General features: G+C 39.7%; 1 protein-coding gene across 2 annotated transcripts in view; it reads left to right on the top strand.

Annotated features, from left to right (window-relative positions):
• The window catches only part of abcd4 (ATP-binding cassette, sub-family D (ALD), member 4), a 37,767-nt gene that overhangs the window by 3,611 nt on the left and 11,636 nt on the right, over window positions 1-22,520 (top strand). Inside the window, exons 3-10 of one of the 2 annotated variants that reach the window (XM_028821253.2) lie at window positions 3,182-3,309; window positions 6,555-6,694; window positions 12,720-12,836; window positions 14,616-14,741; window positions 14,963-15,013; window positions 15,125-15,219; window positions 16,127-16,248; window positions 21,307-21,398. In XM_028821253.2, the coding sequence (XP_028677086.2) occupies window positions 3,182-3,309; window positions 6,555-6,694; window positions 12,720-12,836; window positions 14,616-14,741; window positions 14,963-15,013; window positions 15,125-15,219; window positions 16,127-16,248; window positions 21,307-21,398 (871 nt within the window). The remainder of the gene's footprint in view (window positions 1-3,181; window positions 3,310-6,554; window positions 6,695-12,719; window positions 12,837-14,615; window positions 14,742-14,962; window positions 15,014-15,124; window positions 15,220-16,126; window positions 16,249-21,306; window positions 21,399-22,520) is intronic. The other variant, XM_051919866.1, reaches the window with a different exon arrangement.

Here is a 22,520-nt window from a genome sequence, read left to right as displayed (position 1 = left end):
TTTTTTTTTGTGTCTGAGTGTGGTTTTCTCCAGGTACTCATGTTTACCTCTCTCATAACACTAGTGTGCATAGTAAGCTAATTGGTGACTCTAAGCAGGTTCTGTATTAGTGAGTATGAGTTTGTGCATAAGTGTGCCCTGCATTGGAAAGGCATCCCTTAGAGGGTTGGTTCCTACCTGTGTCTGAAGCAGCAAAGAAAGGATCCGGGCTTGTGGCACTGAATTGTATAAGTTGGGACAGAAAATGTGCGTATGTGTGCATGTATATCAAATGTGTGTATGTTTTTGTAAAGTATGTCTGTGTGCATATATAAAACACACATAGCCATTCCTATATCTCTGCTTGTGAATAATACACCGATTTTTTGCTCCCCTTTTATAGGACCATTATAGCTATTGTGGGGAACAGCCCGGACACAGACAGGTAGACATGTTGGTTTCACCACAAACACGTTTATTATACATTATATTTACAGTAGAAGTGCACAATCCCCAAAGCAACCAGGGGGGACGCCCCCTCGTGTCCTGGAGGAGGCACAAGCCGTCCTCCGCTCCTCCTGGGCAGCCCGGCTGGGCATGAACCCCTGCCGGGTACCACAGTGCCCCATCGCCAGCGAAGACCCGTTGGTCCGAGCGACACACCCCATTAGGGCGGTTCAACCCCGAAGTGGGTCCTACTCTCTGTCCAGGGTCCGTTCCGGCACCCTGGAACTCTCTTCTTCGGCACCCTCTCAGAGGTCTACACACCCCGCTGTTCAGCGCCGCTCGTGCCTTTGCAGCCTCCGCCGGTTGAGGGGCTGCCCCATTGCCAGCGCAGTGTCGTCCTGCCATACGGTCCGTCCGATGAGGGTTGGCTTCCCCCAAAGCAGGTCGTACTGCTCGTCCCGGGCCCAATCCTGCAACACACAGAAACACGGGGGCAGAGCCGCTGCCTGGACACCCTTCCGTGGCGTCCCTCTGTGCCGCACACTGGCAGCACTCCCCCCTTTTACAAGGACCCCGGGAACTTGCCTGTTCGGAACCCCCTCCGCGGGTTGCGTGCCCCTCCAGCTGACGGGACCGCCTGCATTTCTCTCTATTCCACCGGCTCTGGGGAGTGGCCCTTCTGTGGACGTACGCACCCAGCTGCACGTCCCTTCCTGTTGGAGGAACCGGCATTCGCCCATCGATCCCTCCTTTCCCTCTTGGACGCCCCAACGGTTTGAGTCTGCACAAGACAACCGCGCAGCACCGTTGCCATCTGCGTCCATGCAGAGCAACGGGAGACTGCCACGGGCTCGGGGCGTCGGGCGCTAGGACCCAGGGCACTCCTCAGCCCCTGTCCGATCTGCCCTCTCGCTGTTGCTCCCCTCACCTCGCGAGCAGCCTGCACCGCCGCATCCGCTGTCGGAGACCCACCGACATGGTTCCAATCACTGACATCACGGGCCCCATCGATGGGATCTCCCCTTCTCTGTACGGGGTCGGTCTCACTTACCGTCCCCGCCGTGTCCCTACGGCTGAAGACTCCAGCGCCGCGCCAATCCACCCACTGTCGCAGTGTCATCACGGACGTGGCCGCCTTCACCTCCAGCTCCTTCAATCCTCTCTGGAGGACGTGCACCACCTGAAACAACGACTCCATGGGCTGGAGGCATTCCTCCAACTCAGGCAGAGCCGTGAGCAAGCACAGATTGTCAGTCGGCGGTTGCCTTACCTTTTTGTCAGGCAAATCCACCGGCTGCTCTCTGTGGGGCCTTCCCACAGGCCCCATCGGGTCCTTCCTCAGCCCGGGATTGACATTCCTTGGGCCCGCCTCCATCCAATCATCGGTGGACACTCGAGACACACCATCCAATCCCGAGCCTGTTACTGGGAGTGACTTTCGATCCGTGGCCATTTTGGCTCCGTTTCTCTGCCTCCTGGTGCGGCGACATGCCTTCCTGGAACCGAGCAGCTGCTGCGGCTTGTCGAGCTGCAGTGACTCCTTTCTCGTGGCACCGCATGCTGCCGCCTCGGCGCTGACCCAGGCAGTCCTTGCCCCCATGGGGCCTATCGCCATTGGGCAGGGCACTCACCTCCTGGGTCTCGTCTCTCTGTGGCGCCGTTCCGGATGCCTTCGGCGACAGTGTGCCTGCTGGAGCTCGCTGCACTCCGGCAACATTCTTGATCTTTTCCCCGCACCTGGGGAATACGACCATTTAGTGAACCGGCGGCGGGCCATGAGGTGAATCGCTCACGCGGGGTTGTGCATGCGCCACTCCCGTGGTGCGTGTGTGGGCTAACCTGCTGCTCCGGACTGGCCACAAAAGTATTTTTTTGGGGTCCCTGCCGTATCAGGCAGAGAGTCCTATCTGGGATGCCATTGTGGGGAACAGCCCGGACACAGACAGGTAGACATGTTGGTTTCACCACACACACGTTTATTATACATTATATTTACAGTAGAAGTGCAGAATCCCAGTGCCTCAGCACCAATCACCCCTTAAGTCCTTGGCCACACTCACAATGCCTTTACAGTCTCTGGTCCGCCTCCACTCCTCTTCACCAAGCTTCGTCCTCTTCCACCCGACTCTTGCCCCTGACTGGAGGGAGGCAACCCCTTTTATACAATCCGGAGGGACTCCAGGTGCATCCTGAGGGCTTCTGTAGCCACACCCCTGTGTGGCGGAAGCTCTAGCGGTGTAACCGGTAGTCCACCGGGTAGCCCCAATCCTCTTCCCCCCAGCACTTCCGGGTCCAGGGCTCCCAAGGCATTGGGGCGCCCCCTGGCGGTGACCACGGACCCCTACAGGGTTGAGCTTCCAAGCTCTGTACCCGTGGTCCCCAAAGCAACCAGGGAGGACGCCCCCTCATGTCATGGAGGAGGCACAAGCCCTCCTCCGCTCCTCCTGGGCATCCCGGCCGGGCATGAACCCCCGCCGGGTACCACACTGTGTACTGAGTATAGTGAAAATTCTTAGTTGCACATGGTAATGAGCATTCAACATGTGCAACAATCCTACCTTGAAACTTCTGTCTTTATTCATCTTCATTTCACATAAATGTTCTTCAGCATACTGCTAGAAATCATGTTCTTTATTGATTTCTGGCTCAATGTTTTCCTTGTATTTTGACTGGATTCAGGATGTTTTCTGTAATGTGGAAAATTTATACTGCTTTCTAAGTTCTCTAAACACATCACCCTACTTTTGTTTCCTAGAACAGATGATTATTTACCAGGTGGGAATAATTCCAAGCAAGTTTTATGGAGTCCTGGCTGACAAGGATTTTACTGGCTTTAAGAACTTGACTCTGCTTGCTGTGCTCCTCATTTTTATGAATTCAACTGTAAGTTGGCAGTCTAACGAAAGTGCTTTTTATGTGCTAATGTCAGAACTCTATTAGGTTCAATATGTAGGACCAGGACTTGGATTGCGTATAGCCTTAAGCTCTCAGAAATAATCATTACGTTTGTAATGACAAATCTTCATTCTATAATGAATCGGGAAACAGCGTATGCTGAAAGCACATCAAAGAATGTTCCTAATGTTTGTTTTTTTTTTTTTTTTAGTGCATTTTACACTTCTCTGCAGAGCAGCTTCATACCTATATTCTAATAAGCTTCATGCCTATATTATAATAAAGGGATTTGATTAATTGATGACAGTTTCTTATTTACATGTTGCAGTTCTATGGAAGTTGAAAGCATGTTGCTTTAAGTATTTCTTAATGACTTTTGGATCAGCAGTTATGAGCTGTCTTTGTTGTATTGCAGGTAGTTGTAGAGGGATGCCTGTGCAATTTCAGTACTTCTCTATTTCTGATTTTCATTTATATAGACCATGTGGAATATTTATGTAAATTATGATTGGGGCGCCTAGTTCTATTCATCTTGTATCTATATAGTATTTGCTTAATATCTTCATTGCTAAAACCTCATAATTCCTCTGCCCAATTTCCAGTTTTCTTAAGGTCATTAAAAGCATAAGGGTAAATCAAAAAATAAAGGCAATTTGAAAATCACCTGTTGGCTGCAAAGGATAGAAGCTGACACAATACATCATTTTCATGATAGCTTATGGGTAGTTGACCAGATTGAGCTTTGTCATTTACACCTGTTTTTCCTGCTTTAAACCTTTATTGTTATTCATCAACTTTTCTTTGAGTCATGCTGTTTTCATTTCATACTTCCTTCATGTGAATTTTAGCAGGTTTCACTCCCTCTGGACAAAGACAAAGAAATCTCTATCTATCTATCTATCTATCTGTCTGTCTGTCTGTCTGTCTGTCTGTCTGTCTGTCTGTCTGTCTATCTAATATAGTGCCTTTCGCATCTATCTATTTATCTAATGCTGGATCTTCATGTTACCACACACCAGCTACAGCTATATGTGATTGCCACCATATAAGAATTAAAAGTCCAAATGGGCTTGCTACTCCATCTGCAGAGCACCGAGAAGTACGCAAAAAACATGTCTGAGCTGAAGGTAACGATTGCTGCAGTGACCACCGCAATAACTAATGCAATCGTGGGGACATAAATGAGGTAAAGAATAATTTAAAGAAGATTACAAAGGATATAAGGAAAGATATAAAGGGCATAAACATGACAAAGAGAAGCTACTTCAGGATATTAACGACTTGGATAAGCTTAAGTAATCGCTTTGAGGCAACCTTTAAAGGTATTCTACCAAAGAAATCTCAATACATCTATCTATATCTATCTATCTATCTATCTATCTGTCTATCTGTCTATCTATCTGTCTATCTAATGTTGTTCATCAATGATGCAATCCTACAATGGAGTATCCATGTTCATTTGACCTTGGCCTCAACTAGACTAATGGAAAAATGTTTATGGAATAAATTTAATTTGTTATAAAATATTCCACAAAGAAGGTTAATTTCTTACTGATGTAGTGGGAAATCACTTTTGAAATAATTGGTAATATTAATGTAATGTCCCTTGTAATATCTGAACTATTACCTGGTTGATAAGTTGTCAATTTTAAGATAATGTTCATAACTGTCCATTCATTTTTAAGCTTGTTTAATTCAATTTAGATGTTTGGAGTCTGAAGTCTTTCCCAACAGCTTTGAGGGAAAAGTAGGTTTTTGCCTTGGAAAGGTGCCAGTCTATCACAGGGCATGCTCATCACACATATGCCCACACTTACACTTGGCAAGTTTACAGTACCAGCTTATACATTTTTGAATTGTGCATTTGGAGAGAACACCCACACAGAAACAAAAGAGGTTGCAGACTTCATACTGAAAGTGGGTTGGAGTAATGAGTCAGTAGTACTGTCCACTGAACCAATGCACAACCTTCAAGTATAATTTGTGCCAAGTTCTACTAAATGGCACAGTGGCATAATGATTTATACAGCTACATCATATCACTATGTGGTATTTGAACTTTCTCCACATGTTCATGTGGGTTTTCTCCTGGTAATTTAAATTCTTCCCACTCCTCAAAACTCTGCAAATTAGTGAAATAACTATTAGATGGAGGACAAGAGTTGGTATGTTCAAGAGTGTGATGTGCAGTGGATTGGGCTCATGGGCTTTAACTATCTACAGCAGGGATGTGCAAAGTCATTCCTGGAGGGCCGCAGTGGCTGCAGGCTTTTGTTCCAACCCAATTGCTTAATAAGAAGCACTAATTGCTCTAGAAACACTTCTGCTTCATTTTAGTTATCTCCCTCGTTAAGATTTTGAACCCTTATTGCTTATTTAAGTCTTAAACAGCTGCATTCTTGGTTTTTAATTGCTCCTTATTAGCAATAAGATGCAAATGACAAAAGAAACCAGCAGTTATCCATTTTGCTTGTTACCCTTTACACCTGTGTGTATTTATCATGCACTATTTGGTTTAATTAAATACTTGGAAGGAAAGAGAAGACAAAAAAGTCAAGGATTGAGAATTACCCATCCGTTTTACACTTCAAAATATTTGGATATCTTTAGAATGGAAAAAAAAATCTAGGATTTGAGAATGACTTGACATAGCAGAGTTAAAGCACTAAAAAGCCATGAAATGTAATTATTGGCAAGGATTGTTTTCTAATTAAACAACTGGGTTGGAATAAAAACCCGCGGCCACTGCGGCCCTCCAGGAATGGCTTTGCACACCCCTGATCTACAGATTTGCATGGGAAAATGTGAGTCAATTAAGTGGATGAGTGGTCTAGCATTTTTTACTTTTGTGTTAACTTTATGTGGATTCATTCATTTCAGTATACATTAGAGATTAAATTTATATTTTTTCTTTTTAATTCCTTTATTATGTCTCACCAGTTTGAGAGAATACAATTTTCTGGCTGAACTTGCAAATTGCAACAAAAAGTAAACAACATTAAGTGCCATTATTATTGTTGCACCCAAGTATGTTCTGTCCTGAGATTACCTGTTTTGAAAATTCTCTGTAGAGATTGGTTTTGTTTTGCTTTTGATACTTTATGATTCATTTCAGACTAATAGGTCCAAGCACCAAGCACTCAAACAGCTCCTGTTTCTATGTACTCTGTATACCTGTTTGTTTTCTTCTGTATACCTGTTTGTTTTCTAACAGTCAGTACTTGTCTTTCTAGCTCAAAAGCATGGACCAGTACATTTCCAATCTGATGTATGTCAGCTGGCGGAAGAGTCTAACCCAGTGTCTTCATCGGCATTATTTTCAGGATCGAGTTTACTACATACTCAATGTTCTGCACAAAGACATTGATAACCCGTAAGTTTAAAACTTTCAAGAATGTATCACACAAGAAATGTTCTCTTTTAGGTACATACGCATATCGTGTTTGAAACACCTATTGTGATAGCTATGTCTGTCATTTCGCTTGAAATAACTTCCCCGTGGACAAATTTTGTTGAAATGTGGCACTCTTATTTTTCAAGGAAATTTGTTGTGACTGTTTCTTGAGATATCTTGAACAGATCGCGCTGTACATAGTTTTAAAATTTCAAAATCTCCCATTAACAAGCACTGGCGAATTTGCAAACTTATTTATCTTAAATATGAAGAAACATTCTGTTCGACTTCAACAACAAACTAGTTTACTCTTTTAATTTTTATCTTGAAAGGGGTTACACCAACTTGCATTTTTTGTAGATCTTCCAATTTTTCAGCAATACAATACAAGTTAACGAAACACGAGCAGACTGCATGTATGGGTAGAACTTCATTCCCTGTCACTGACAGCGTTGGTACACGTGGGATTGCAGTCCTCTGTCTACAACTCCAGTGAGGTACAGGCGGAAACCTCTGTATCAGCAAACTGCTTCTTCTTTATCAAGTCTTCACAGCTGCTTGAGCACAAGAAAAAGGGAACAAGTGTATCAGCACCTCAGTCCTCTTGATGCTTTAACATTAGAATTACCAGAGCCTTCGAAAAAACTCGTATATCCGGCCCACCTTAAATCGCTTCTTAAAACCGTTCACACCTCTCCGCCAGCATCCTTTGTCCTCTAAATGTGCTGATAAAAGACAAGCTGCCAGCAGCCGGCTATTCCATCCCCCCACCGACTTAGAACGTGAGCGAAGTTTTCCCAGCTCACGCCTTGATTGATTATGTGGGAGTGAAGTGGAGTTTTACAGTGGAAATAAGAGATCATTATTCTAAAGTAATCTGTGTAAACACATTGTTAAAACAGAAACTTTTTCATATTTTAGTAATAAATATTACAAAATGTAGTAGGCATAAACTATAAAATATATAAAGCCCGAGTTCCAAAGATCAAATAAACACTTTTACAAAAGCTTCAAAAATGATTCAACAGCTTCTGTGGCCTAGCGCGCTAAGATTTGCCTCTTAGCGCAGAGCAGCTTTTCCTTGCCTCACAGACCTGAGTTCGATTCCCCGCTGGGGATGAAGTGTTGCTTTTTTTTTTTTTTCTTTTAAACCTCAAACGGACATAAAATTTATACATTGGTATGCACTGTCAGTTACTGAGATTGTTATATTTTCATGTGGGATGCTCCTTTTCAAATATTTTTGTAACAATTGAGACTGCAATTAGCAGGAACAACTGTCCTTATAACTTATTTTTAAGATCCATAACACACAGACAGACAGAGCACTGCGTAATAGAGAGACAGACAGGCAGAGAAGTCACTAGATATATAAATAAACAGGGAAGCCACATGTACTGAAAGAAAAAAAGAACAACATGTGCGTTGTCCCTGCTGCACTGAATAAGAGAGAGAGAGTCAGATGGGGGGAGGGGTGATGTTAGAGCGTCTGCGCTTATTCAGTGCAGCAGGGACAACGCACATGTTGTTCTTTTTTTCTTTCAGTACACGTGGCTTCCCTGTTTATTTATATATCTAGTGACTTCTCTGCCTGTCTGTCTCTCTATTACGCAGTGCTCTGTCTGTCTGTGTGTTATGGATCTTAAAAAATAAGTTATAAGGACAGTTGTTCCTGTTAATTGCAGTCTCAATTGTTAAAAAAATATTTGAAAAGGAGCATCCCACATGAAAATATAACGATCTCAGTAACTGACAGTGCATACCAATGTATAAATTTTATGTCCGTTTGAGGTTTAAAAGAAAAGAAAAAAAAAAAAGCAACACTTCATCCCCAGCGGGGAATCGAACTCATGTCTGTGAGGCAAGGAAAAGCTGCTGTGCGCTAAGAGGCAAATCTTAGTGTGCTACGCCACAGAAGCTGTTAATTCATTCTTGAAGCTTTTGTGAAAGTGTTTATTTGATCTTTGGAACTCGGGTTTTATATATTCTATAGTTTATGCCTACTACATTTTGTAACATTTATTACTAAAATATGAAAAAGTTTCTGTTTTAACAATGTGTTTACACAGATTACTTTAGAATAATGATCTCTTATTTCCACTGTAAAACTCCACTTCACTCCCACATAATCAATCAAGGCGTGAGCTGGGAAAACTTCGCTCACGTTCTAAGTCGGTGGGGGGATGGAATAGCCGGCTGCTGGCAGCTTGTCTTTTATCAGCACATTTAGAGGACAGAGGATGCTGGCGGAGAGGTGTGAACGGATTTAAGAAGCGATTTAAGGTGGGCCGGATATACGAGTTTTTTCGTAGGCTCTGGTAATTCTAGTGTTAAGATGTAATTTAAATGATCTTCCTCGCTGTAAAAGTATTAAAATGTAATCAAGGAAAACAAAAATCTAGCTATGAATGGTTTACACTGTGATGTTATGCACAAAAGTAAATAAACATTTACTCAGTATTAACCTTACACTAACCCAGCTTCACAGCACCATTATCTGCAGATCACAATAATTCACTATATCACTGTCAATATAATTTTACTAGGATGACCAGATGTTGCAGTGACAGGGACAGTCCTGATTTCAGACTGTACATCCCTATAAATAAGTGAAGAATATCAAAATGTCACTGTTTTAACTGGGCTTCCCATCCAATAAAGCATTGCTCTGCCAAACAAACATCCTCACAATATATTTAGAACAGCACATTTCCTAGCCCCCGTCCTTTAATGTCATATAATAGCATAGTCAAAACTCCCAAAGGGTGAAGATTGATTAGGAACTTGCATTAAATTTGAACAGCATCGCGATGAGGACGAAGAACCAGACAATAACTGAGTTCCATTTATTTGGTTCAGCATCAGCTGTTGTGTGCCATCAAATGTGTTCATTTGATGAAATGTGATTTTTTTTTTCCTTCACATTTTCCTGATTATTTCTGATGATGATGAGATAAAGCACACATTAAAAAATTAAGATGGGCTTTATGTGTGAACATACACGTTACAAAAGTGTCCAGGTTTGGGACTTTGAAAATCGGGTCACCCTATAGTTTATTATTGAGTGCCACCTTCACCTGATATCCATAATGTTCACTTGCTGAAATAATGGCCAGACATGCTCAAGGCAAAGATGGAACCTTTGGCCCAAAAACCCTGAAATGGATTTAGAAGGTTCTAGAGCTATGTTTTGTTTTTGGTTTTAAAGAAACCAGCTCAAAATTTAATTCTGCCTATGTAAGATTATATCTGCAGGTAAATGGGAACAGTAGGTTTTGGGATGGGCCCTAATGTGCATTAAGAATTAACTACAAGGCTGTTGACTACTACTATAGTTAACTATTCCTATAATTTAATTACATTAAAGATTTTAATGCTTATTTAAATAATGTATAGTAATGCACTGCTACAAAAGCAGTGACATATTTTCTCTGTAATCAGTGTACTATGTATTTATTTAAGAAATTAAACAATATTACTTTAAACGGTCAACTAATCCTGCATTTACAATTTTTTAGAGGTTCCCTAGAAAAGGGCTAAGTTGAGAATCAACTTTTACTGCTCAGATGCATGGATAGCACTTTTTGTCCTAGGTGAAAATTTAGCTTTTTATAGAAGCTGGGATTTCTGACTTCTCCCAATTACTAAAGAACTCCTACATACCCATCATTAAAAGTAACCTGAAAGGAAGTATTACTGATTGGTGTGGGTGCAACACACAGCAGGACTGTAGGGCTCTGCATGTAGTGGTGCAGTCAACTGGTTACATCAGTGGGTATGCACTTTATAACTTTGAGGACATCTGTACAAAGCATTGTGGGACCAGGGCAAAGAAAATGATCAGGGATTCCAGTCACCCAACGACAACTGTGGTCAGGAAAACGCTACTGCTGCCTAAAGACCAGTTCAGAGAGACTGAGGAGGAGCTTCTTTCCACATCTCATCCACATCCTAAATGAGTGCAGTGTCTGGAGCTACGTGATATCTTATTGTTAATTCTTTTATATTAAGTTATTTGAAATATTTATTTATTTGTAAAAATGTACATATTTTGGGCCAAGTTTATAAGTGCAGATGAGCTCTTAAACATTTACGTGTCTGTATACTGCAATTAAAGTAACACATATATTTATTTAACTAATTTTGTCCTGAAGCTGCAGGAACAATGCATTTTTTTAAGTTGACTGATACGTAGTATTCAAAGGAACTGAAATAGTGTAGTCTTCCTCTTCCTTTCACGTGTGAGATTTCTGTAAAAATTTTACATTATAGATTGTGAACTTTGCCTGATTTTTCTGAAAGGCATAAAACGTTAAGACACTAGTACATTTTATTAAACTAGGGGCCCTGCTCGCTTCGCTTGCCCAATCCCAGGTTTGGTTTACTGGATATACAATTTAAAGAGATTATTTTCATGGGAATTGTTACATATGCATTATTTTCACTTTTACTTTAAAACTTTTGTAAAAACAATACTTGTCCTTTGTTTCCGGCCCCGGGCGTGGTTAAATCTCTTTCTGGCAGGATGTATAACACTGCTCGTGTTACGAAGGGGGGTTGGCTGAACGCACGCTAAGATGCCGTCGGATCATCTGCTGTCTTTCTGCTGCTGCTGCTGGTGAGCTGCGTGTTTTGTTTGTCGGACTGCATGTAGATCATTTAAAATCCTGTACAGCAGCTGTCCTTTTGCCACTTCGTGTCTCTGCTGCTCATGTTGTGGGGTTGGGGGGTGTTGAGCTGAACTAAGGAGAAGCGGTCAGATCATCTGCTGGCGAGCTGCGTGTTCTGCTTGTCGCTTGTCGTTGTTTTAAGAGCTGGGAGTCAAAAGCATTCCAACAACTGCTAGGTTAGATGTCCGTGAACTTGTTTTAAATGTTGTCTCACTGCCTTGTCTCGCGTGACATTAAAGTGTCTCTTGCAGGACGTCAAATTGTCTTCCGGGAAGATAACGTTTTGTCTCCCTCCCAAAATTTTTTTGTATAATAGAGAGATATGATCCCTTTATATTAATGATTAAAGGGTTTCTGTTGTTTTCTCCTTTTTGTGGAGACAAAGAAATAAAATAGATTGCAAAATTAAAGTTGCACCTAAGAAAATCTGTTATTAGTTCATCTATTGTTTTTAATCTCCATGTCCTAATCGTCTATTAATAGTTAGACAAAAATTAACTGAGATTGTTTAAAAATTATAGTACAGGAATGCCTAAGCACTGGACACCATAATAGATCACACTTTGTGAAAGCCTTCTTAAATCCTCATTCCCCGTTTCATCTTAATTCCTTTTTTAATGAAATGTTAACTTTTTACTTAAATGTGAATGCCTGTTGCATTTTGGAATATAATACATAAATAAGTGTTCAAATTACTTTGAATGTATAGCACTAACCCGCAGTCCTCAATCCATATACTTGATTCCTTTATTTTGTTTAGCTTTATGAAAACTAGGTTAACAAACTGACATAGGTAGCTGATTTGTATGAAATAGGTGAGGCATGGAGTATTTATTATTCTATAGCCCTGCTGTATTTTTTGTGATGTAGAACAAGTATTTGGAATGAATATTCAAAATTGAAATGCACGGAATGGTAATGGTTAGGGTATTTTTAGTAAACTGTTTTGATGAACTGTGCTGTATAAAATATATAACTGGCAGAGATGGTCTTTCCACATAAAGACCACTACAAAATTTTTATTCAAGTAGTTTTACTTTGCCTAAAGAACAATGAGTTTTTTTATTCTTCTATTTTCATTTTTAATGTTCCATTCTAAATGGCACTAACTGAAGGAAACTATATGTTAATTTAGACTACAATTCAGCACTCTGCTATTAGTCTAGTTGAGGTCAAGGTCAAGACTGCAACAGTTTCATTAAGTTTTTGGCTTATGTTGCAGAATGAAATATGAAGCTTGCAAATGTAGAGTTTTTACTCTTATAGAATTGTTGTGATTATGAAGTCCTATCTGTGCCATCAACTAAAATGTTTGTTTTTGATTAATAAAACAGAGACCAGAGAATAAGTCAGGATGTGGAACGCTTTTGCAAACAACTGAGCACGATGGCTAGTAGGCTGATCATCTCACCCTTCACACTGGCATACTATACATTTCAGTGTTTCTATAGGTGAGACTTATTTTCAGCCTTTTTCATGCTGTCCTATTACTTATGTACAAAATGAGACATACAGTCATATGAAAAAGTTTGGGAACTCCTCTTAATTCTTTGGATTTTTGTTTATCATTGGCTGAGCTTTCAAAGCAGCAACTTCCTTTTAATATGTGACATGTCTTATGGAAACAGTAGTATTTCAGCAGGACATTAAGTTTATTGGATTAACATAAAATATGCAATGTGCATCATAACAAAATTAGGTGCATAAATGTGGGCACCCTAACAGAGATATTACATCAATACTTAGTTGAGCCTCCTTTTGCAAATATAACAGCCTCTTGATGCCTCCTATAGCCTTTGAATAGTGTCTGGATTCTGGATGGAGGTATTTTTGACCATTCTTCCATACAAAATCTCTCCAGTTCAGTTAAATTTGATGACTGCCGTGCATGGACAGCCTGCTTCAAATCATCCCATAGATTTTCGATGAAGTCCAGGGGACTGTGATGGCTATTTCAGAACATTGTACTTCTCCCTCTGCATGAATGCCTTTGTAGATTTCGAACTGTGTTTTGGGTCATTGTCTTGTTGGAGTATCCAACCCTGTGTAACTTAAATTTTGTGACTGATGCTTGAACATTATCCTGAAGAATTTGTTGATATTGGATTGAATTCATCTGACCCTCGACTTTAACAAGGGTCCCAGTTCCTGAACTAGCCACAGCCTCACAGCATGATGGAACCTCCACTAAATTTGACAGTAGGTACCAGGTGTTGTTCTTGGAATGTGGTGTTCTTCTTCCGCCATGCAAACATTTTTTGTTATGACCAAATAACTCAATTTTTGTCTCATCAGTCCAAAGCACTTTGTTCCAAAATGAATCTGGCTTGTCTAAATGAGCATTTGCATACAACAAGCAACTCTGTTTGTGGCATGAGTGCAGAAAGGGCTTCTTTCATATCACCCTGCCATACAGATGTTCTTTGTGCAAATTGCGCTGAATTGTAGAACGATGTACAGATACACCATCTGCAGCAAGATGTTCTTTGCAGGTCTTTGGATGTGATCTGTGGGTTGTCTGTAACCATTCTCACAATCCTGCGCATATGTCATTCCTGTGTTTTTCTTGGCCTGCCAGAACTGGGTTTAACAGCAACTGTGCCTGTGGCCTTCCATTTCCTGATTACATTCCTTACAGTTGAAACTGACAGTTTAAACCTCAGAGATAGCTTTTTGCAGCTGTCACATAAACCATGATACTGAACAATCTTTGTTTTCAGTTCTTTTGAGAGTTTCTTTGAGGATCCCATGCTGTCACTCCTCAGAGGAGAGTCAAAGGGAAGCACAACATGCAATTGACTACCTTAAATACCCATTCTTATGATTGGACATACCTGTCTATGAAGTTCAAGGCTTAACAAGCTAATCCAACCAATTTGGTGTTGCAAGTTATCAGTATTGAGCAGTTACATGCATTCAAATCAACAAAATTACAAGGGTACCCAAATTTTTGCATAGCCAGTTTTTCACATTTGACTTAATTTCATACAACTAAATATTGCTTCACTAAAAATCTTTGTTCGGAAAACACCCCAGTACTCGGATGTTCCTAGAAAATGAAAGACATACCACTGTTATCTTTTTTTGTTGAAAGTAGAGGCTGAGAGGGGTTCCCAGACTTTTTCATTTGACTGTACAGTACATGTTCACACTCACTATACAGTACTGTTTCTTTACCCAATGACTTTGTTGTGATTCTTCAAGTAACCACAACTATCTTCTTTTTTCAGTTCAGGCTGGATGGGTCCAGTTAGTATTTTCTTCTATTTTGTCATTGGGACCATTGTGAACAAGGTATTGATGGGACCAATTGTGCACACATTAGTACTTCAAGAAAAACTAGAGGGAGACTTCAGGTCTGTAAAGTTATGTGACTTGTAAGGAAGGAACTGACATCTTTCAGAACTTTCCATCTTTTTAGTCTTTAAATACTTGACATGATTACACATTGTGAATCTTAATTGTATTTCTGTTCCTGTTTCAGGCATGCATTATTTCTTTATACACCATAAAACGAACTCTAAAGGTTGCTTCACTTGTTATGACTTAAATTACTTGTTTTCTTCATCTCTTGTAGGTTTAAGCATATGCAGATCCGGGTCAATGCAGAATCGGCAGCCTTTTACAGGTGACTTATTTATTATTTCTCATCAGGCATTTCTGGTTGTATTCTCACATATGGTATTTCTGCCAAGCTTTACTAAGTGACTCTACTATTTTTCTAATTTTTCTTTTGAAGGGCTGGAAAAGTAGAACATATGAGGACCAACAGGCGGCTTGGATCCCTCCTGGAAACGCAAAAAAATCTAATGACAAAAGAGCTTTGGCTGTGCAGTAAGGATTTGTTTACCTGAAAAATGACACATGAACAATGCAGAAAAGGCCAGCATGGTTTGCAGGTGTACATACACATACCTCTGACCTGGAGTGACCTATAGCAGAGTCATATACTGCAGTTACATATAAACTATATTTAACCCCTCAAATAAATCTGTACTTCTTAGTTGTGGAGTGTACACAGACACACACAGCAAAGAGACCATAGCCTACAGTAACAACAGTCTGATCTACATAATTTAAGGAAAAGTAATTGCATGCCAAGGGTAATTAGACTGAGCAAGCTAATCCATCACAGTCCAATTAGGTGTCAGTAAGCTTTCATCTGTTTGTTGTTCTGTGGTAACCACTAAAACATCATAAAGAAAGATAGTCATTCACTAGCAGGTCACTTTATGTGAGCAAGAGAGGAACCAAGCCTCTAGCATTTCCCTAAAAAGGACCATGGCAGGTTAACAGTCCATTGTGTTTGAAGGCTATGTTGCATGTGTTTATCACAAGATGAGCAAGTATCACTGCCAGATTCATGAAAAAGCAATAGATGCAATATATTCAAACATTTTATCATCTTTATATTTTTATGGACATAAATACAGCTATTTTTTTATTCAAATTTATTTCACAAATCACTGTTTTTAAATCATTTTAGTGTCATGACAAGAACATAAGCACATTGTTGTGACAAAGCAGAAAACATCTCAGGTTCAGTGGGCATTCATTGTTAATCTTGCATCATAATCTTTCAATACTTAATAAAAATAAGTTCCAAATAAATATGGAAGTTATATGAACTGATGCGTCTTGTGAATATGAATTTCCTTGTTTAGAAATTCAGTTTAACTATTTTTAGAGAGGTGAATGACTGTTTTTACCCTGACAACTCCTTTTTTCTCTTTCTTTCTAGTTGGAGTGAATACATTTGATTATTTTGGAAGTATTCTGAGTTACATGGTTATTGCTATTCCAATATTTGCTGGGGTCTATGATGGCCTCACTCCTGGAGAGCTCAGCACTTTAATTAGTAAGGTAGGCAAGAGACTTTTCAAATAGCATTTGTCTGAGTGACTCTGACTTTCCATTTTAGGATAACTTGGACTCTATTCTACTGGATTGTCAATATTTCAGATGCCTGTTGTTTCAGGGATGCTATGTTTTTTCAAGCACAGCAATATGTTGATTCCTATTTTTTTTTGACTTACGATATTCAGTGTCTCCTGTTGTCCTTTGTTTTTTTTTTCATCCTTCTATTTTGCATCATCCACTTCATGATTCTGGAAATAGTCATTGAAATAAAGAAGATCAGAGTAGGTCTGTATCCTACCCCTTGTTAATGCCACACTGAAGTAAGAAAGTTGAGCCTGAGGACAGTTCAATAACTGAAATGTTTTTGGCCATACCATTCACTCCTTTTGTGCTACTGATCTTGTTTTGCTGAAGATCACAAATCTTCGGATTTCTTTAAAAGATCAGAAGGTTGTGTGGTAAAATATATATTTGGGGCTATTAATCTTTACCACTTTTTTCACTTTTAATGCATTTGATTTTTTTTATATATCTCTCTTAATCTGTATCTTTCAACTGTAAGATATCATAGATCTTCTGTTAGCTCCTTGTATGCCATGGTAATGTTGGCACTATGCCACCAAAAATCCTTCTGGGAAATCCTACAAGGACTGATGTTATGGTTTGCTTTCTCTTCTTTAATTAGGCCCATTAAAATATCTTCAGTTGCTGTCTAGTGAAGACAGATCCTTTGTGCATGTGGTTAACTTTGTATGCAGTTGTGGAAACTTGTACAACCAATGCAGTAAAAAAAAAATTATGTTTGATTATTTTGATGTTCAAAAAAGGACTAACATGATTTATGTCAATTTTTAGCCTTCATGTTAACAAAAAGTAAAATTTAATTTAGGGGATGTTTGCTTGATGTTTTTTAGTACATTGCAAAACCACAATGTTGTCTAAGCACATTGACTGTCACTATTTATAATTTTGCATCCCTATCTCTTTTCAAAAATACATAAGAAATGTGAAATAAAATGGTTGCACACTTTTAAATGTGCTTTTCATAAAAATTATTTTACTAATTGAACATTTACTCAAAATGTCACTTTTACGCAGCATACTGTTGTGTGTAGCCATTTTCTTAAAGTTACTAATTAAATCAGTACCATTATCAATGCATACAACTAAGCACACACAATTTTTCTGTACGTTGTTTAAATTTCCAAGCAAAACTTAAAAGATTACATATTTTCCTCACCTATGGTTTCAGAATACTGGTTATGTCCATTTCACGTTATGACTTTAATTGTATGTGAAATATGTATGAACTACATTGATTCCTTTTAAAACAATCCACATTACTAACCAAGAATGATAAACCGGATGGACGCAGGGACATCTGGCAATGGGCCGTGGACGCAAAAGACGTACTGTGCAGGCGCCCCACAAATCCCCCCAGCAAGCAACGGGAACCGGATGGAATGCAACCTAAAATAAGAAATGAGGCACCGTGCACAGAAAAAAGGAGTCAGACCACAGAAAAAAGGAGTCAGATGCCGGCGCTGTGCACGAAACCCATTGCACACGAAACGGGACACACACAAAGAGGAGGATTCAACAAGCCCCTACCACACAAAAAAAAAGAAGCCGCGAGCACCACACAAAACCCATTGGACACAAAACGGGACAGACTACGGACATAGCACACGAAACGTACACAAAAACGACGATTCAGACCCACGACCACACTAACATAAATAACAAATGACACACAAAGCCCCATTTCTAAATGAACCGTCCCTATTAAACATACGTCATCTCAACACGTTCACACTATGCAGCATAGGTGGATCTCATTACAATGTGGCACTATTAACCGTTCAACCGCAGAAAAGGCTCCATATTAACAGTGAGTGCGATCCTCCTTATTACTTATCCATATTTCTCACGCTGAAGAACAAACAAGTCATGAATTCACGATCACGGGTACAAAACGATACGGCTCGGATAACGGGACCAAACATAATTCACACTATGCAGCATAGGTGGATCTCATTACAATGAGGCACTATTAACCGTTCAACCGCAGAAAAGGCTCCATATTAACAGTGAGTGCGATCCTCCTTATTACTTATCCATATATCTAACGCTGAAGAACAAACAAGTCATGAATTCACGATCACGGGTACAACATCAACGTAGACGCATGCAGCGCGCGTCTCACAGTGCTGCATCGATACAGGCACGGGTTCAAAACGAAACACCTCCCGTCTCAGACATACAGAAACAACAGCGAAGGGACAAAATAAATAAACGCAGACGTCTACACCGCGCATCTGGAATGCCGGAAAACAAGCAGGCAAGGCTCCAAAAAGAGAAAGCTCAACTGACCTACATACAAAAACGGGCAAGGCTCAATACAAACAATGCACGCCGTAAACTACAACGGGCTTCTCACACAGCACAGGCAAATCGATTACAGCTCCAAAACAACACGTCCCAAATACTGGACATACAACGACGCGCCTCTCAAACGGCACAAGCAAAACATACAGGTCACGGACATCAACGACAGACACCTGCTAAACGCTTACGCCAGTTAGCTGACAACGCGTTCAATAATGAGTCCACTATTCAGGAAAATTCATTCGGATTAATGAATGTCATTTGCAATCATTGTCATTCACTTAACTTCCCTGAAGAAACAACTGGCAATACAAGTAATACATTTACACGTTGTTGTCAAAAGGATCAAATTAGACTGCCTCCTTTACATTCATATCCTGAATATCTACAGAAGCTTCTAACTAACGATGTACCTGAAAGTAAAAACTTTATGAACTGCATTAGATCCTACAAATCGGTATCCACTATGAACATGAACAGTAGCACTGCACGTGACATCCGTCTTGCAAAACTGTTAATTATTGATGAATGTACAATGGCATCCAGTCACTTACTCAACATTGCTTTCAAAAGATACAGTTAGTACAAAACATGCGATGTCCAGATCCAGATCATAACAATTGGTTATTACAACTGGGAGATGGTACACTCACCAATACAGATAGACTTCACCCAGATATTATTACAATTCCTCAAGCCTTTATCTGAGACGACGTAGTTACAGAGATATTTGGAACAGCAATCTCATTAGACCAAATGCCCCTTTTAACACAACGCACTATATTATGTCCAAAAAATATTAATGTGTAAAACATAAATACCCAAGTCATTGCATTACTTCCTGGAGAGACACAATTCTTTCTAAGCTCTGACAAAATTGACTCTGTTCACGACAATGACCATCTTCATTGACCTTACAAGTTCTGACCTGGAATTACCTTTTACACTTAAACGGCGTTTACAAAGAAATTTTCCAATAAACCTTTACACTGTGCCACACACTTTATTGTTTGCTTTCTATATGCATCATCTACACCTTCACACTATTCTACATCTCATTCATACATCACGCTCTTTGTCATTTCCCAACACCAGGGGTTGGCGAGCGAAGCGAGCAGGGGGCGGAGCCCCCTAGTGTAGCACTACTTCTCTCCATTTATGTTCTGACCTATTTAATTGAATATAGAAGTATGGTGTAGTGGGAACATTCGACTGGCAAAAGCAGACCTTGAATTTCTTACCATACCATCACAGGGATGCACTCCCAGTCACACAAGACTAATATAAAGTCAGCAGTCAAGCTAAATTGTATAGTTTTTTGGAATATGGGAGAAAAATCCACACATAAATGAAGAGAATGGGCTATAAAGAAGCAAGGGACTGCTCTGTGGCATCCTATTAAAAATAAAAATCACAAATTTTAAATGTTTTACAAGTGACCTGCATAAACCAATAGGTGGCACCATACCCCACCTTTGAGAAAAGTAAAGTAATGAAAGCTCCTAAAGTCTTGTTTGTGTATTCCCAGGCATAAAGGAAAAATCACAAGCTCTTGCATATTTTGCAAGGCTGTTATACTTTAAGTAATCTGTGTAATTCACAATACACATCTAAAAAATACATATGATTTTGTGTTTAGCAAAACCAAGCAAGTGGCCTAAGCCAAATGAGCTTGATGCATTGAAAACCAGTCACATTCACAAAGAATTTATTACTGACTGCATGTATTGCAGTATTTGTACTTATTATAATCGTAAAATAAATGTAATGGAAATACTGTGATCATGTGAACCAAGTTAGCTCTCCTGTCCATTTCTGTGTGGCTGTGGTTCTGTAGGTAGTATGCCCTTAACTGTTTGTCTGTGGCTAAATTTGGTATATATTTGCTTTTCATAAAATTTCTTTTTGAATCTAGCCTTGTTTCTAATATGAAACGGTCTATACTCTCCTTATATTGGCATCATTGAGTAAGCTACCATTTCCCATTGTATGTATCTGCTGCCATTATCTTCTAAATAAAGTGATAACTTAACTTTTTTATTACCATCTCTAAAAAATAAAATGAACTGGTACCTCTTCTCACCATTTATAAACTATTGCTTAAGCAGAGCTGATAAGAGGTGAGACACAGTCAATGCATTTAATCGGGTGACTTTAGTAAAACCTGCTTTAGAGAACAGCTGTATACTGTGATCTCCAGGGTAGGTACCTGCCAGTTCAGAACTGTACTTACATAAAGTATGTGTAAATAAAAGCCACAGTATTTCCCAGATTTAATGCCTGTGTACAGAACATGGAATTTAAAATCTACTTGAGGTTTTAGTGCTATTCCACCTGCAGCCCCTGTCTCTCTTCCCAACTTTTTAAACAATGTCATCCACATAGGCATTTTTAAGAATAAAAAAGACATACAGTAGTCCTGTTCTGCCATGCCTGAGGTTAACTGAACCAGTATCCGCACCATTTTGGAGGTGCGCAAATGAAAACCTAACCATTAATCTGAATTGTTTTTATCCTGATCATAAATTATACCCCTTTACTCTGGCTAGACTCTGTATAATAACCCACTTTTGATAATGTGCTGGTCAAACAATCCAAAGAGTGTAACTGCATATATGCATGGCTACACTCTAGTAGTCTAGCAATTACATAAATGTTTTCTTCTTTTCCTAGAATGGTTTTGTCTCCATCTACCTCATTAACTGTTTCAGTCAACTGATTGATTTGTCTTCTACAGTATCAGATGTTGCTGGCTACACACACAGGTAAGAACACAAGCGATACCAGAAAGAAAACTATTGGTTGCCATGTTTCTTTAAACCAGAGAACATAAGGCCAGTTATTTTGCTGAGTAGATACTGCTAGATACCAGTTAATTGCAGGATCTTTACGGCTTGGAATAATTCAACCTATTTTGAAACAATAGACCTTGACATAGTGCAGTGATTTCTGTACATTTGGAACATTAATTTTCTCCCTTTTGTTGAAGAGCTACCAGGTTAGAATTTGAGAGATCAGTTTACCTTCCAAAGATATCTCTGCTACTCCTTAAACCTTGCCTCACATAGTCACAGTGATCAACCCGTTTTCATCACATTGTGTTTATCTTTTTGTGTAAACACCCTTGTTCTTCATCTGTGATTATTGGAGTGACCATCACTGATGAACTGATTGGGCACAACACATTTTGACTATTGTCAAGAAGTCTCACCAATATTTGTACTACCTGAGACGTCTGAGAAAAGCTAATATTTCTCCATTTATTCTTACTTCTATATTTGCTCAATAGAGTTCATCTTCACTGGCTGCATAACACCTCATTATGGCTCCTGCCCACCTCAGAATCACACTACAGAGGGTAGTGAAGGTGACACAGAGAATTACTAGTACCCAACTGCCTTCTGTTTGTAAGATGTAAAACACTCTCAACCTTAGAAAGGCAAATAGTTTTTCTTTAGACTTCAGTAATCCTGCACAGTTGCTTTTCTTATTCCTTCTTTTTGGCTGAAGTTACAGGACCTTTGACATTCACACCAGTAGGTTTGGGGACAGTTTCTATTCAGGTTACTGAACAGACAATCATTTTAACAAATATTGTAACATTTTTTTGGTGTGTGCATACATATGTATATCTGTGTGTGTGTGTGTGTATGTGTATATATAATATGTACTGTAAATACACAATGTTTTAATATATATTTTTTGTGTGTTTGTATTTATGACTCTATAAACCCATTGTCAATATTCTGGGAAGACATGCAAATAATAATTTCATTGCAGTATGTAAAAACTTTGGCCCGAACTTGTGTGGGGCATGCTGATGCTTACTACACTTTTGTTAATCCTGTTTGAGGGTGTTGGTCAGAATAAAAACCAGTCACAGTGTC

Source organism: Erpetoichthys calabaricus, chromosome 16 (assembly GCF_900747795.2).
Source record: "Erpetoichthys calabaricus chromosome 16, fErpCal1.3, whole genome shotgun sequence".
Lineage (NCBI taxonomy): Eukaryota > Metazoa > Chordata > Cladistia > Polypteriformes > Polypteridae > Erpetoichthys > Erpetoichthys calabaricus.
The sequence above is the reverse complement of the archived record's forward strand: the minus strand, read 5'-3'. Positions and strand labels throughout refer to the sequence as shown.